General features: G+C 38.3%; 1 protein-coding gene across 3 annotated transcripts in view; it reads left to right on the top strand.

The window, feature by feature from the left end:
• KLHL2 (kelch like family member 2) overlaps nt 1-16,268 on the top strand; it is a 124,571-nt gene that overhangs the window by 24,776 nt on the left and 83,527 nt on the right. For all 3 annotated transcript variants that reach the window (XM_060012188.1, XM_060012189.1, XM_060012190.1), the window contains exon 3: nt 1,530-1,636. In XM_060012188.1, the coding sequence (XP_059868171.1) occupies nt 1,530-1,636 (107 nt within the window). The remainder of the gene's footprint in view (nt 1-1,529; nt 1,637-16,268) is intronic.

Below are 16,268 nucleotides of genomic sequence, written 5' to 3'. Positions count from 1 at the left end.
TTGTGCCACACACCCCGTTGTGCTTTGCTGCTTCATGTCTCTGTCCAGCAGCATCTGCTGTTCTCTCTGTGTGGGGTTCTCTTGTCCTTCTCCATCCAGCTAACACTTACTTGTGTTTAGAACTCGGCTAAGGGCAGTAGCTGCAGGACACCTTTTCTGACCCCTAGTCTGATTTAGATGCTCCCCTGTTCCCCTAGCATCTTCACTCTGGCGCTTTCCACTTTGTCCTGTAATCCTTGCATTGTCAGTCCTTCCTGCTAGTCTCCTTAATGGCAGAGATAATCTTGCAGGACTTTGTTGAATTTGATTTTTTCTAACTATTCTTGTAGTGGTAGTGCTAAAAACCCACTAAAACCGGCTCTTTTATAAACTATATATAGAACTTTAAAAAATAGCTTCTAGTATACAGTATGTCAAATAATAATTGGGTGTTGTTTCTTTCTTTATATTCCCTGTTTTATTCAAGCTTTAACAAGTCTTAAAACCACATAGCTTTAGATGGTTTTGTGAGCCAGACTCCATAGATTTGAATCCGGGCATCGCCACTAGTGGTGACTTCAGACTTCTTATTCATCTTTTCCTTGGTTTCCCCAGCTATACATTTTAAGGGTAAAAATCACAATAACATGGATCCCATAAGGTTTTCGTAGGGTCTAAGTGAAATAATACATGCGGGTGGAGCTCCTGTATAACACCTTCCTGAAAACACCACTGACTTCCCCCTGCTTAACTTGTGAACCCATGGAATTCATAGAATTGCAGAATGATTTTATCTGCGCAGAGCAGACTGTAGACTTTGTCAGTTTTCCACACTGATCTGGAGGAACTACAGCTGAGTGATGGCCACCTCTTGAGTCTAACACGTGACCTGCCTGATGTCTCATATGGCATCGTGACCTGTGCTTCAACTTACAGGGCACAGCATTAAAATTACATTTAATTTTATGTGTGATAATATTTTCTGACCTTGAAGAATGAGATATTTTGCATTGGGAAAATGTTCTGATTAAGTTAGACTTCAAATGCTCAAACACCTTTCAAGCAGCAGGTGTAGTTGAATGTAATTTTACCTTTGCTTGATGACCCAGGACATTTTCTGTGTCTGTATAGTTTTGATACTTTGACCCAATTTAGTTTTCTCCATGTGTTTTATTTTGTCTTTATCTTCGTGTCATACCACCATCTGCCACTTCTGCTGATGCAGTTCTTAATGCAAACAGCCTCCCATTTTACACCCCATTAATGGTTTGCTGCCAGTAATTTATATTAGGTTGAGAAATCAGTAATCAAGTTTGGAAAGATTTCTCTATTAAACAAAGGCAGGATTCTGAGTGAGGGCCAAGGCATGTTGGCCTATGTCATGACTGTTTTCTATGTTCTTCATGTTTGGGTATCCTGTTTTTAAGGATGGAAATTTTTAGTTAGTTTTAACTTCAGAAAATTGGGCTTTTACTATAAAATTTTTGCATAGGGTGTTCAATACACTTACTCTTGTTATTAAAATTATTCTCTCCCTGTTTTGTTAACAGTCAGAATTTGCTGTGTGATGTCACGATTGTGGCTGAAGACATGGAAATCTCTGCTCACAGAGTGGTGCTGGCCGCCTGTAGTCCTTACTTTCACGCCATGTTTACAGGTATGAAATGTTTTAGTTATGGATGTTTATAAAATGTATACAGATCTGGGCTTTTCTTTCCATATTAACATTTTATTGTTATGAAGTTAAGCATTGTAATAGAAGAAAATGCTCTTGCTTTGTTTTAAATTACTCCTCATCTTTGTTTTTCATTCTTGTAATGGTGTTGTGTACATACATGTGTCCATTACATACATGTATATGTTACATACAAATACAATTTTATGCTCAGTTTCCCCCCTTTACATTTATATTTGCATATATTGGCTAAGTTTGCCTTCTTGCCATTTATAACAGCCTTTGGCACTTTCTTATTTTGACAAAAGTAAATTGCTTTTACTGTTTCACATTTCTTCAAATGATTTTCACATTTGCCTCATCCAGTGTTTATAGTGAACAAAGAGATGTTTATTTAATGCCTTTTGATTCAGAAATATAAGAAAATAGAGTGGATACTTAGGCAACTGTAAAAATACATAAAATGATTTTAATATTTCTGGCAAAAAAGCAGTTTGTGCCTGCCACACTGGAAGCCTTTAAAAATATAGTTGATGTACAATATTATGTTTCAGGAACACTATATAATGGTTTGACATTTGCGTGCTTTATGAAATGATCACCACGATAAGTCCTTTAACCATCTGTCACCATACAAAGTTACTATAATATTATTGTCCTTATGCTGTTGTATATTACATCCCCATGGCTTATTTACGTTATAACTGGAGGTTTGTATCACTTAACTATTCACCTAATTCTCCCACCCGACCCGACCCCCACCATACTCCCCACTGTGAACCGTTTGTTCTGTGTATCTGTTGAGTCTGTTTTCATTTTATTTTATTTATTTATGTTTTTATTTCACATATGAAATCATTTGATATTTGTATTCTCTGTCTCACTTATTTCACTTAGCATGATACCCTCTAGGTCCATCCATGTTGTTGCAAATGGCAAGATTTCATTCTTTTTTAAGCCTATTAATATTCCATTGTATATATATATACCACATCTTCTTTATCCATTTATCTGTCAATGGACACAGGTTGCTTGCATTTGTTGGCTATTGTAAATAATGCTGTGGTGAACATAGGGGTGCACATATCTTTCCAATTACTGTTTTTGTTTTCTTCAGAAGTGGAATTTCTGGATCATATGGTAGTTCTATTTTTAATTTTTTGAGGAACCTCCATACTGTTTTCCATAGTGGTTGTACCAGTTTAAAATCCCACAAACAGTACACAAGGGCTTCCTTTTCTTTACATCCTCACCAATATTTGTTATTTATTATCTTCTTGAAAATAGCCACTCTGACAGGTATGAGGTAGTATCTCATTCTGGTTTTGATTTGCATTTCCCTGGTGGTTAGTGATGCTGACTATCTTTTCACATGTCTGTTGGCCATCTGTATGTCTTCTTTGGAAAAATGTGTATACAAGTACTCCTCCCATTTTTCAATTTTTTTGTTGTTATTGAGTTGTATGAGTTCTTTGTATATTTTGGATAGAAACTCCTTATTGGGTAGTTCATTTGCAAATACCTCCTTCCATTTGGTAGGCTGCCTTTGTTGATAGTTTCCTTTGCTGTGCAAAAACTTTTTTTTTTTTTTTGTGGTACGCGGGCCTCTCACTGTTGTGGCCTCTCCCGTTGTGGAGCACAGGCTCCGGACGCACAGACACAGCGACCATGGCTCACGGGCCCAGCCGCTCCGCGGCATGTGGGATCTTCCTGGACCGGGGCATGAACCCGTGTCCCCTGCATCGGCAGGTGGACTCTCAACCGCTGCGCTACCAGGGAAGCCCCCAAACCTTTTTAGTTTATGTAGTACCATTTGTTCATTTTTGCTTTTTTGCCCTTGCCTGAGGAGAAAGATTCAAAAAATATTGCTAAGACCATGCTGCCTATGTTTTCTTCTAGGACTTTTATGGTTTCAGGTCTTACATTTAAGTTTTTAATCCATTTTGAGTTTATTTTTGTGCATGGTGCTAGAAAGTAGTCCAGTTTGATTCTTTTGCATGTAGCTGTCCACTTTTCCCAGCATTGTTTATCGAAGAGACTATCTGTTCCCCATTGCCTCCTTTGTTGGAGATTAATTGACCATATAAGTTTGGATTTATTTCTCTACTCTCTATTCTGTTACATTGATCTATGTATCTTTTTTGTGTGTGCCAGTACCAGACTGTTTTGATTACTGTAGCTTTGTAGTATAATTTGAAATCAGGGAGCATGATACCTCTAGCTTTGTTCTATCCCAAGATTGCTTTGGCTATTTGGGGTCTTTTGTGTTTACATACAAATTTTAGAATTATTTGTTCTAGTTCTGTGAAAAATGTCATGGGTATTTTGATAGGGATTGCACTGAATCTGTAGATTACCTTAGGGTTTATGGTCATTTTAACAATATTAATTCTTCCAACCCATGAGCACAGTATATCTTTCCATTTGTTTGTGTCGTCTTCGATTTCTTTCATCAGTGTCTTATAGCTTTCAAAGTACAAGTTTTTTGCCTCTTTGGTTATATTTATTCCTAGGTATTTTATTCTCTTTGATGAAATTGTTAATGAGATTGTTTAATTTCTCTTTCTGATAGTTTGTTATTAGTGTATAGAAACACAACAGATTTCTGTATTACATTTTTATCCTGGATCTTTACTGAATTCATTTATTAATTCTGATAGTTTTGGTAGCGTCATTAGGATTTTCTATATATGGTATCATGTCCTCTGTAGACAGTGACAGTTTTACTTCTTCTTTTCCAATTTGGATTCCTTTTACTTATGTTTCTTCTCTGATTGCTGTGGCCAGGACTTCCAAAACTATGTTGAATAAAAGTGGTGAGAGTGGACATCCTTGTTTTGTTCCTGATCTTAGAGGAAATGCTCTCAGCTTTTCATCATTGAATATGATGTTAACTGTGGGCTTGTCATATATGGCCTTTATTATATTGAGGTAGGTCCCCTCTATGCCTGCTTTCTAGAGAGTTTTTATTATAAATGGATGTTGAATTTTATCAGTGGCTTTTTCTGCATCTATTGATATGATCATATCATTTTTATTCTTCAGTTTGTTAATGTGGTGTATCGCATTGATTGATTTGTGGATATTGAACCATCCTTGCATCCCTAGGATAAATTCCACTTGATATGGTATATGATTCTTTTGATGTATTGTTGAATTCAGTTTGCTAATATTTTGAGAATGTTTGCATCTGTGCTCATCAATGATATTGGCCTGTAATTCTACTTATTTGTGGTGTTTTTGCCTGTTTTTTGCTAGGGTGATGCTGGCCTTATAGAATGTGTTCCAGAGTGTTCCTTCATCTTCAATTTTTTGGAATAGTTTGAGAAGAATAGGTGTTAACTCTTTAAATGTTTGGTAGAATTCACCTACTGGTCCTGGACTTTTGTTTGTTGGTAGTTTTCTAAATTACTGATTCAATTTCATTACTGGTAACCGGTCTGTTCATATTTTCTGTTTCTTCCTGATTCAGCCTTGGGAGATCATATGTTCCTAGGAATGTATCTATTGTAAATTGTTCATTTTGTTGATGTATAATTGTTCGAAGTAATCTCTAATGATCCTGTGTATTTCTGTGGTTTAATTTGTAATTTCTCTTTCATTTCTGGATTATTTATTGGGCCTCCTCTTTTTCTTATGAGTCTGGCTAAAGGTTTATTAATATTGTGTATCTTTTCAAAGAACCAGCTCTTTCATCGATCTTTTCTATTTTTTTAGTCTTTATTTCATTTATTTCTGCACTGATGTTTATTATTTCTTTCCTTCTACTAACTTTAGGTTTTGTTTATTCTTCTTTTTCTGGTTCCTTCAGGTATAAGTTTAGATTGTTTTGAGATTTTTCTTGTTTCCTGAGGTATGCTTGTATGGCTGTAAACTTTCCTCTTAGAACAGCTTTTGCTGTGTTCCATAGATTTTGGATTGTTGTGTTGTTGTGTTTGGATTGTGTTTCTTTTTCATTTGTCTCCAAATTTTTTTTTAATTTCCTTTTAATTTCTTCAGTGACCCATTGGTTGTTCAGTAGCATATTGTTTAGACTTCATGTGTTTGTGTTTTTTCATTTTTTTTCTTGTAGTTGATTTCTCTGCTCATACCATTGATATGATTTCAGTTATCTTAAATTTATTCAGATTTAGTTTGTGGCATGTGATCTGTCCTGAAGAGTGTTCCATATGCACTTGAAAAGTATGTGTATTCTGCTGCTTTAGGTTGAAATGTTCTATATATATCAATATTTATGAAATCTGTCTAGTCTAATGTGTCATTTAATGCCATGTTTCCATATTGATTTTTTTTTCTGGATGATTTGGCCATAGATGTAAATGGGGTGTTAAAGTCCCCTACTATTACTGTATTACTGTCAGTTTCTCCCTTTATGTTTACCAGTATTTGCTTAATGTATTTAGGTGCTCCTATGTTGGGTGCATATTCATTTACAGTTGTTGTATCTGCTTCTTGGATTGATTCCTTGATCATTAAATGGTAATGTCCTTCTTTGTCTCTCAATAACATCTTTGTTTTAAAGTCTGTCTTGTCTATAGAGACACAGATGTAGAGAACAACATATGGACACCAAGGGGGGAAAGCGGGGCTGGGGGGGGGTGGTGGGATGAATTGGGAGATTGGGATTGACATATATACACTAATATGTATAAAATAGATAACTAATAAGAACCAGCTGTATAAAAAAGTAAACTGAAATAAAATTAAAAAAAAATAAAGTCTGTCTTGTCTGATGTACATTTGCTACCCTAGCTTTCTTTTCATTTGCATTTATGTGGAATATTTTTTCCATCCCTTCATTTTTAGTCTGTGTGTGTCTTTAGATCGGAAGTGAGTCTCCTATAGGTAGCATATAGATGGGTCTTGTTTTTTAATCCATTCAGCCACTCTGTCTTTTGATCAGAGCAGTTTGTTCATTTACATTTAAAGTAATTATTGACAAGTATGTACTTATTGCCATTTTGTTAATGTTTTCTGGTCATTTTTATGGTTCTCTTTTGTTCATTTTTTCTTTTGCTCTACTCTCTTGTGACTTGATGACTCTCTTTAGTGTTATGTTTGGACTCCTTTCTTTTTCTCCTTTTTCTTTGTGTGTGTGTATACATCTATTAAAGGTTTTTGGTTTATTACCATAAGGTTCATATATAACAACTATGTGTATCTATATACGTGATTACTTTAAGTTGAGGATCTCTTCAGTTCTAATGCATTGTAACAACCCTGTATTTTTACTTCCACCTCCCCATATTTAATGTTTTCGATGTCATGTTTTACATCTTTTCGTTTTGTATATTCCTTAATTATTTATTATGGATATAGATGATTTTACTACTTTTGACTTTTAACCTTCCTTCTATCTTTATAAGTTGTTGATCTACGACTTTTACTATATGTTTGCCTTTACCAGTGAGAATTTTCCTTTCCTAATTTTCATGTTTCTAGTTGTGGTCTTTTCTTTTTCACTTAGAGAGATTCCTTGAACGTTACTTGTGAAGCTGGTTTAGTGGTGCTGAACTTTTTAAGCTTTTGCTCGTCTGCAAAGCTCTTTCTCTGTCCTTCAAATCTGAATGAGAGTCTTGCAGATAGAGCATTTGTGGTGTACATTTTATCCTTTCATCACTTGAAATATATCATGGCCGTCCTCCTGGCCTGTTAAGTTTCTGCTGAAAAGTCAGTTGACAGTCTGTGGGCATTCTCTTGCTGCTTTTAAGATTTTCTCTTTATCCTTAATTTTTGCCATTTTAATTATAATGTGTTGTGGTGTGGACCTCTTTCAATTCTTCTTGTTTGGGACTCTACTTCCTCTACCTGGAAGTTTTCACCTGCTATTTCTTCAAGTTAAGTTCTCTGCCCTTTTCTCTCTTCTTCTGGTACCCCTATAATGTGAATGTTAGTATGCTTGATGTTGTCCCAGAGGTCTCTTAAACTACCCTCATTTTTTCAAATTCTTTTTTTTTCTGTTCATCTTGGGTGATTTCCACTAGTCTGTCTTCCAGATTGCTATTCCACTTCTCTGTATCATCTAATATACTATTCATTACTTCTAGGGTTTTTTTTTTTTTTTTTTCTGGTTATTTTATCTTCGGGTCTGTTTGGGGTGTCTTTGTATTTTCTAACTACTTATCAGTTAAAATTCTCACTGTGTTCATCCAATTCTTCTGCCAAGTTTGTGGAGCATCTTAATGTTCATTACCTAGAATTCTTTATCAAGTAGATTGCTTTTCTCCATTTCATTTAGTTCTTTTTCTGAGGTTTTCTCTTGTTCCTTTGTTTAGAACATATTTTGCTCTCTCATCATTTTGCCCAATTTTCTGTATTTATTTCTGTGTATCATGTAGGTTGGTTAAGTTTCTGGATCTTGGAGAGGTGGCTTTATGCAGTTGACATCCTGTGGGACCCAGCAGCTCACTCCCCTCCTGTTCAGAGCTGTATACTCTAGGGGTACCCCCTGTGTGGGCTGTGTGACCCCTTCTGTTGTGGTGGGAAGGGTACTGTGGGTGGTCTGGTAGGCAGGGCTGGCCCCTGGCCTGGTTGGCTGCCAGGCTGTGCCTTGCACAGTGGCTGTGGTCAGGCAGGGTGGGGTAGGCTTCCCATGTGGCTGTCTGCATGGTCTGGTTGGGGCACACAGCTGCTGCCAGCCCACTGGTGGGCAGGTAAGCCCCTGGCACTAATAGTCTATAGGGTGGACCCCAAAATGGCACTTGCTAGCACCAGTGTCCTTGTGGTAGAACGAGCTCCCCACAATGGCTGCCACCAGCATCAGTGACCCCAGGGTGAGCTCTTGCCTCTCTGGGAGGCTCTCTGAGATCAGAAGATAGGTCTGACCCAGCCTCCTTTCAAACTACTGCCTCTGTTCTGGGTCTCAGAGTATATGAGGTTTTGCACACACCCTTAACAGATGAGTCTCTGTTTCCTACAGCCCTCTTGCTCTCATGTAGCCAAGCCCTTCTGGCCTTCAAAGCCGGATGTTCTGGGAGCTTGTCTTCTCGGTGTAGGATTCCTGGACTGGGGAGCCCAATGTGGGGCTCAGAACCCTTGCTCTTTGGGGAGAATCTCTGTAATTGTGATTATCATCTTGTTTGTGGGTTGCTGACCTGGGTGAGTGGGTCTTGACTAGGTCATGTCATTGCCCCTTCTATCCTTCTCATTGTGGTTCCTTTTCTATGTCTTTAGTTGTGGGAAATCTCGGCTAGTCTTCAGGTCATTCTCATTTATAGTTGCTCTGTGAGTTGTTGTAATTTGGTGTGCCTGTAGGAGCTGGTGAGCTCCAGGTCTTCCTACTCTGCCACCTGGCCACACCCTCCCTTAACCTCATTCTTAAAAAAACAAAATTTAAGCATACAGTACTGTACAAGGATATGAAGTTATTATCTGTTCCAACAATGAGCTTATAATCTTAGATTATTGGTAGGACAAATAAATACTTGTAAATACATATATAGTTATAGAAAAAAAAGCACAAATACAAATCTATTCATACTTTAGAAACTTAAATATATCCTGGGCCTAACATTTTGCTAGATAATTCAAGGAATACAAAACAATATTAGCGTGCCCCAGTCCGGGAGGGTCCCACGTGCCATGGAGCAGCTGGGCCTGTGGGCCATGGCTGCTGGGCCTGCGCCTCCGGAGCCTGTGCTCCGCAGCGGGAGAGGTCACAGCAGTGAGAGGCCCGTGTACCGCCAAAAAAAAAAAAAAAAAAAAAAAATTAGCATACTTCCTGCCCCAGTAGTTTATTATATCACTGGGGAAATGAGATGTGCACACTTTAAATACATAATAGTTTATGGAAGATCTGTGTGTGCAAAGGAGTAATACAGATGGTGAGGACTGTGATGGGCAGCATTGAGAGAAGGGGATCTGACATTTCTTGAAACATAATGAATGTAAAGGTTTACACAGATGAAGAAAAGTGCAAAAAGCAATGTGGAGAGAATGGGCTTAGTGTTTGGGAGTAGAGAGCAGTCTGGAGGCACCTCACTCTTTAGCCTATTACATACTGGCTGTTCTGAACTGAATTAAATAATCAAGGATTTAGGAAAGATAGTAGAGGGGCCATGAGTCAAGTTGGGCAAGTGATTTGGGGAGGGTGCCTTCAGCTGAGGCTGATTCGAAAAGTTGAAATGGGATTAGTCAAATTTTTATGTCGTGGATTCACTTCAGTCTTTTGGTTTACATCTTATTTATTACTCCTGGAGTCTTTTCTAAACAGAATCTCTAGTTTGCAAAAGGAGTATTTGATCTGCATTGGCCTAATTTAGGAATTCACTAGTAAAGTGCTGCCCCTGTAAGTGACCTTCCTTCAGGTGACACTGTTATTGCCACTTCCTTGTCAGAGTTACTGGATCTTTGGGATCATTAATCACTTCATCAATCTGGGCTTCAGTTTCCTCTTCTGGAAAATGGGGATGATAAGATTTACTTCCTAGGATTCTTATAAAGATTAAGTGAGATCATGTATGTTAGCCCTTTATTTGGCACATAGGAAATGTTCAATTAATGTTGGCAGTAATTATCATGATTATCATTATTATTTTTTACCCTCAATTCCTAAATGTCTTTATATTGTAAGAATATAAGATTGAAAACGTCTTACACACAGACTCTTTTTGATAAATGTTTTATTTTCCAGTTACAAAATGTAGTGATTAACTTAAAATTACAAGATCAGGGTTAGTTTCCTTTCCCTTCAAAAGATGATACTTAGAGTCTGCCTTCGACATCCAGAGACGTGGATGCTGGAGATGGGAGATCTCATTATGTCTCTATTTTTCTTCTCTGTTTACTTAAGAATCTGAACTATATTTCAGCTTCCCTCTTTTCTTTCTTTTCTCTCTTTTTCTTTTTTTTTTTGCCTAATGGGTCTCACCTCGTCATGTTTCAGCGAACATGCAATTTCTGAATAAGTGAGTTTTGCTTAATGATGGGAATGAGGCCCTGAAGATGTCTTGATTCTATAAGTATTCCTAAGTATGTATCTCAGTTAACTGGTGGGTGGGTCCTTGCAGTTCAGCCTGTTTCTGCCTGAGAATACTTGGTCAAATCTTAGATTGCTAGGTGCTAAAGTAGATACAAAACAGGGATTCTGTGTTAATTTCTGACACATATAAAATGTGAATTGAGTACCTCAATTGTGATTTTTTTTTACAACTTTATTGAGGCATATTTTATGTTGTAGTGTTCAGTGAGTTTTAGTAAATTTACTGAGTAGTACTTCCATCACCATAAATCAACTTTAGAACATTTTTGTTCCCACATAATAATTTTAAGGTTCATCCATGTCATAGTATGTATCATCAGTCTGTTCCTTTTTATTGCTAAGTAGATTCCATTGTATGAAAATGGCACATTTTGACTATTCATTTACCAGCTGATGGACATTTATGTTGTTTCCAATTTTTGGCTATTAAGAATAATGCTGGGGACTTCCTTGGTGGCGCAGTGGTTAAGAATCCACCTGCCAATGAAGGGACATGTGTTTGATCCCTGGTCCGGGAAGATCCCACATGCCGCGGAGCAGCTAAGCCTGTGAGCCACAACTACTGAGCCTGTGCTCTAGTGCCTGCAAGCCACAACTACTGAGCCTGCGCACCACAGCTACTGAAGCCTGCGTGCCTGGAGCCCGTGCTCCGCTACAAGAGAAGCCACTGTAGTGAGAAGCCCGTGCACTGCAACGAAGAGTAGCCCCTGCTTGCCACAACTAGAGAAAGCTCACGTGCAGCAATGAAGACCCAATGCAGCCAAAATTGAAATAAAAATTAAAATAAAGAATAATGCTGCTATGAATTCATGTGCAGTTCTTTGTGTGGACAGATGTCTCATTGTGGTAGATACCTATGTGTGGAATTCCTGGGTCATATGGTAAATTTATATTTAACTTTTAAAAAATTGCTATGCTATTTTCCCAATTGGCTGCATCATTTTATATTCCTATGTTATGTATGACTGTTCCCCTTTCTCTACATCCTTGCCAACGCTTGTTGCTATCTTTTTTTTTTCCAATTGTGGTCATTCTAATGGGTGTTTTAATTTGCACTTCCCTAATGACTAATGATGTTGAACATCTTTTCATTTGCTTATTAGTAAGCTAGACTTTTATGATTCTTCAGCAATGGATGCTATTTACCTTTCTGGCAATCTTTGTTCATTTTCTTCTTTTGAATCCACTAAATAGTCAGCAGTTTGGCAGAGATTAGATTAGATTTTTTACCTAAAGAAGACATGAAAATCTGGTCTAGGTGGTTTAGTGTACATATATTCATTTAAGATTTGCTAGACTGTGAGCCCATTGTTTATCTGTTTTCCTGGTCTGAAGTCCTATTATGTTTATATTATCTGTCATAAAAAATATGGCGAGGCCCACAAGTAGACCTTGGCATGCTTCCACCCCATCACACACCGTGATGTTTGTGTACTCTGGCTCAATGATCAGCAGTAAGCAGAAGTGTCTGCAGTGGCACAGGGCTGCCTTGTACTCCTGTTATTCCCTGTGACTCGCCTATTAGGAAATGGGGACTCTACAGATATTCTTTTTGGCCCTTGTTTTTCATCTCCCCTAAACTGTAGGTGAATTTTTCTTTCAAACTATATCACCTAAAAAAGAATTCTGTTACTCATTGTAGTTCCAAGTATTTGGGTAGAAGAAGGGAGGTGAAAAGTAATTCTGTGATGTAGTCACAGGTTTTTCTTTTGTGAAATACAGGCCAATTTAGATCAAGGCCAGGTTGTTTAACTGTTACTTGAGAAAGAATAAATCAAATTGCATTCTTGTGTCTTTATTTATTTATTTTATCATCCTTGTTTGGTTTGGTTTGTTTTGGTTTTTTTTGGCCATGCCACGCGGCATGCGGGATCTTAGTTACCCTACCAGGGATCGAACCCATGCCCCCTGCGAAGGAAGCATGGTCCCTTAACCATGGACCTCCCGGGAAGTCCTGAGTTCTTGTGTTTTTAAATTACTTGTTTGTGTACAAATGTGGCATTTAAAATGCCATTTTTCTTAACAAATATATTTGAGACTTCTGTGGTGCCATAGGCTATAACATATCTGAAATCTAGTGAGAAATACTGTATTTTTATTTTCACTCTTTTTTGGGGGTGCTTTTTGATCATTTCTTTTGTCACATTGAACATGATTTAGTAAGGTAGAATAGGAAAAGATAGATTATCATTTGAATGATTAAGATGTGAGATATTTTAAAAGTTGTGTGCATGTTGTATTTGTCTAAGATTTGTGCTTTCCTTCATGAAGGAGTACTCATTGAGCATCTTCTGTGTGCTAGGTGTTATCCTAGGCTTTGGGGAGAGGAGGAATGGTTAGAGAGGAAACATAAAGAAAAGGTAATTTCTTATATCGCTGACTGCTGTGAAGAACATTAAATAGGGCATTGCACATAAAGTGCATATAACTTTAGTCTGCATATAACAGAAAACTCCCCTTAAGCTGGTTTAAGTAGCAAGGAAATATATTCTCTCATAACTGGAAAATAGGCTGGGCACCAGGTATGATCGGATCATCAGGGATCCTCTTCCTTCTGTTTCGCCACCCAGCTGTCCTCACTAAAAATTTTATCCTATGGTTGCTTCCCCCATGAATGCAAGATGCCTACGAGAGTGGACCCAACATCTCGAGGAAGGAGAGGGGTTGTCTCTTTCCTATTTTTCTTTTAGGAACTGGGAGACCTGTTCCAGAAGTTACTCAAACTAGAGCCAAACTGGCGGGGTAATGTAGTTACCATGTTTGCCTCAGATTAGTTGTAGAATTGGGGAATTATGTACCATGCCACCATAGCCAGTGCCTGGCAGGGGCATTCAGGTCATCTTGCCAGAATGAAGATACCATTGTGTCAGTAGCTTCTTTGTAACCTGAGACTAATAATGAGCAAAAGGGCAACAATGATTGGAGTAGGTGACAAGTATAACTTGAAGAGTAATGGAATAAAATTTATTTATTAAATGTGGCTGTAAACTTGTCATTCAATTCTTAGGGTTTCAACATAGTATAAAGTGTACTGTATTATATTTCTATTATTTTTTCAATTTATGTGCTGAGCAATAACTGAAATTAGAGTCACATGAGTTTTTAATTGATCCTAGGGTTTGCTCTCTTAAACCTATTCACTTTTTAGAACTTCAGAATGGGTAAATACAGTCACCAGTTTGTTCTGGGCTTCAGGAGTCCTGATTAAGTTCCTTGAGATGGAGTTGTTTCTATCCATACATGTGTCCGTAAGCTTTTATGATTTGGAGGACTTCATTTCTTTTCTCAAAAACAGTAGAGATGGTGCAGTGTTCATTAGTGAAAGTGCTTAGCTCGGCCTGTATAGTGGATGTTCAATAAATGTTTGTTGACTGAAATCCTTCAGAGCTAGAATACCCATATTCAAGACTAACTTAAGTGTTAGTAATTGTGTTAAGTAAAGGTGCTACATTTAAAATTGGCACTTGTTTTACTTTTCGCTTTTCTAGTCATTCATTCAAACAGCCATTATTTATTGGGTATCTACCATATGTCAGGCACTGTGGGATACAGAGGTAAGAAAGATGTCATCCCTGCTCTCAGGAAGCTCAAGAATCCAGGTGGGGAGAACCAGATATTATTATGACAGAGTGGATTTGCAGGAGGTAACCTAGGGTGAGAACCTAACCCAGCCTTGGGTCATCAGCAGGCAAGGCTGCTTGGAGAGGTTCCAGCTGAATCTCGAAGAATATGTGGGGGTTAGCCTGGGGAATGAGGGCATGAGGAGACAGAGATGAGGAAGCTCGACAGAGGCATCGAGGTAGGAAATTGCTGGGTGTGTATGGGAAACTACACAAAGTTCCTTTCTTATATAAATTAAGACTAGAAGTGGGAGAGAGAGTGTGGAGGCTGGATAGTGAGGCAGGGGTGGGACATGGACAGGCCTGCATGCCTGGTCTGGGAGTAGCTGAAGGCTTTTGAGTGCCATGGTCAGATGTGTGGAGTCCATCCTGGAGGTGAGGAAGAAGGAAGAGGTGGCACAGTGGCAGTAGGGATGGAGAGGAGGTGAGGGTGGCGATATCTGTGTGGATATCATAGTATAGCTTCAGTTCTATAATACATGATCAAACACAGGAGAAGAACACTAAGACAGGAAGTTAAAAAAATGTTATGAGATTAAACTCTTTACAGTATCACTGGGTATCTTTTAAAAATTCATTATCAGGAATTCCTTGGCGGTCCAGTGGTTCTGACTTGGCGTTTTCACTGCTGTGGGCCTGGGTTCAGTCCCTAGTAGGAGAACCAAGATCCCACAAGCCACATGGCGCGGCCAAAAAAAGAAAGAAAGAAAAACAAAACTCATTATCAAAAATAAATCTCTATAAACACAGCAAAGGACAGAAGTAAGATAATATTTAACAACTAGAATTAGCTCTAAGTAGCTTTTACAGCTCTCTTTGGTACGTGTTTTGGTTTTTCATAGTTATTGGAATTTTTAAACTATTAACACAGTCTGCGGCAAGCTATTTGTTTTTGTAAATTAATACGAAAAATAAAGATTAAAGCATTTCCTTTTTTTTTTTTTTTTTTTTTTTTTTTGCGGTACGCGGGCCTCTCACTGTTGTGGCCTCTCCCGTTGCGGAGCACAAGCTCGGACGCACAGGCCCAGTGGCCATGGCTCACAGGCCCAGCCGCTCCGCGGCATGTGGGATCTTCCCGGACCGGGGCACGAACCCGTGTCCCCTGCATTGGCAGGCAGACTCTCAACCACTGCGCCACCAGGGAAGCCCCAAGATTAAAGCATTTCTAAAGCAGTGTGTGATAGAGATAGAATTTGTTGGAAGTAGATACAGTTTTCTTGGGAGAGAAAGAATTAATATTAAAAATGACACTTAAGGAATGTGAATCAGCACAGTGCATCTTATAGCAATACCTTAAAAACTAGAATATTAAAAACTCCTTGGCAGAGAACTGATAATTTTTCAGTCATACATGTAAATTAAAGTCAAACTTGTTTTTGTCTAAATCATGCCTAAGTCCTGAATTCCTTGAGAACTAAGTACATGGCTTTATGCTTGTGTGGCCCCGGGCCCTGTGGGGCTTTGCACATCGCCGGGGCCCTAGAGATGAATTAGAGTGGCCTCTCGCTAAAGTCCAAGTGGGAATTACCAAAGTGTCCTCACTTTACCACAAAAGAGCTTTCAGATGACACAAATCCCATCTAGCTACAAGATCCAGAGAGACTAGGACAGAGGAAGGTGCCTTATATGTACATGAAGAATTATGTTTCCATATTCCTCGACCTTGCTTTTTTTACCCTTTTCTTTAAGGGGGGAAAAAACATGCTTTCCCCTTTTTCATGAAAGGAAAAAAAAAAGAACCCCAAAACGTGCTGAGGCAGCAGATACATAGCCCAATCCCTTGTCTTCCTGCTATTTAGACATATAACAGGAGCATATCATCAATTTTCTCTCTTCCCTTGTAATACCAGTGGATGTTTTCCCCCCTGGGAAGTAGCATAATAGTTTTTCAGATATTTTAGCTCTTAGGAGAACAGCTTTTTTTGAGCTTTTGTCAGAGACAATCTCCAGGGAAGCAGGTAGTTACTAATACTTCACTATTATTATTTCTCTCTTCCCAGTGTTTATGTTTGCA

This window comes from Delphinus delphis, chromosome 5 (assembly GCF_949987515.2).
Source record: "Delphinus delphis chromosome 5, mDelDel1.2, whole genome shotgun sequence".
Lineage (NCBI taxonomy): Eukaryota > Metazoa > Chordata > Mammalia > Artiodactyla > Delphinidae > Delphinus > Delphinus delphis.
Note: the sequence above shows the minus strand (reverse complement) of the source record. Positions and strands in the feature narration are given on the sequence as shown.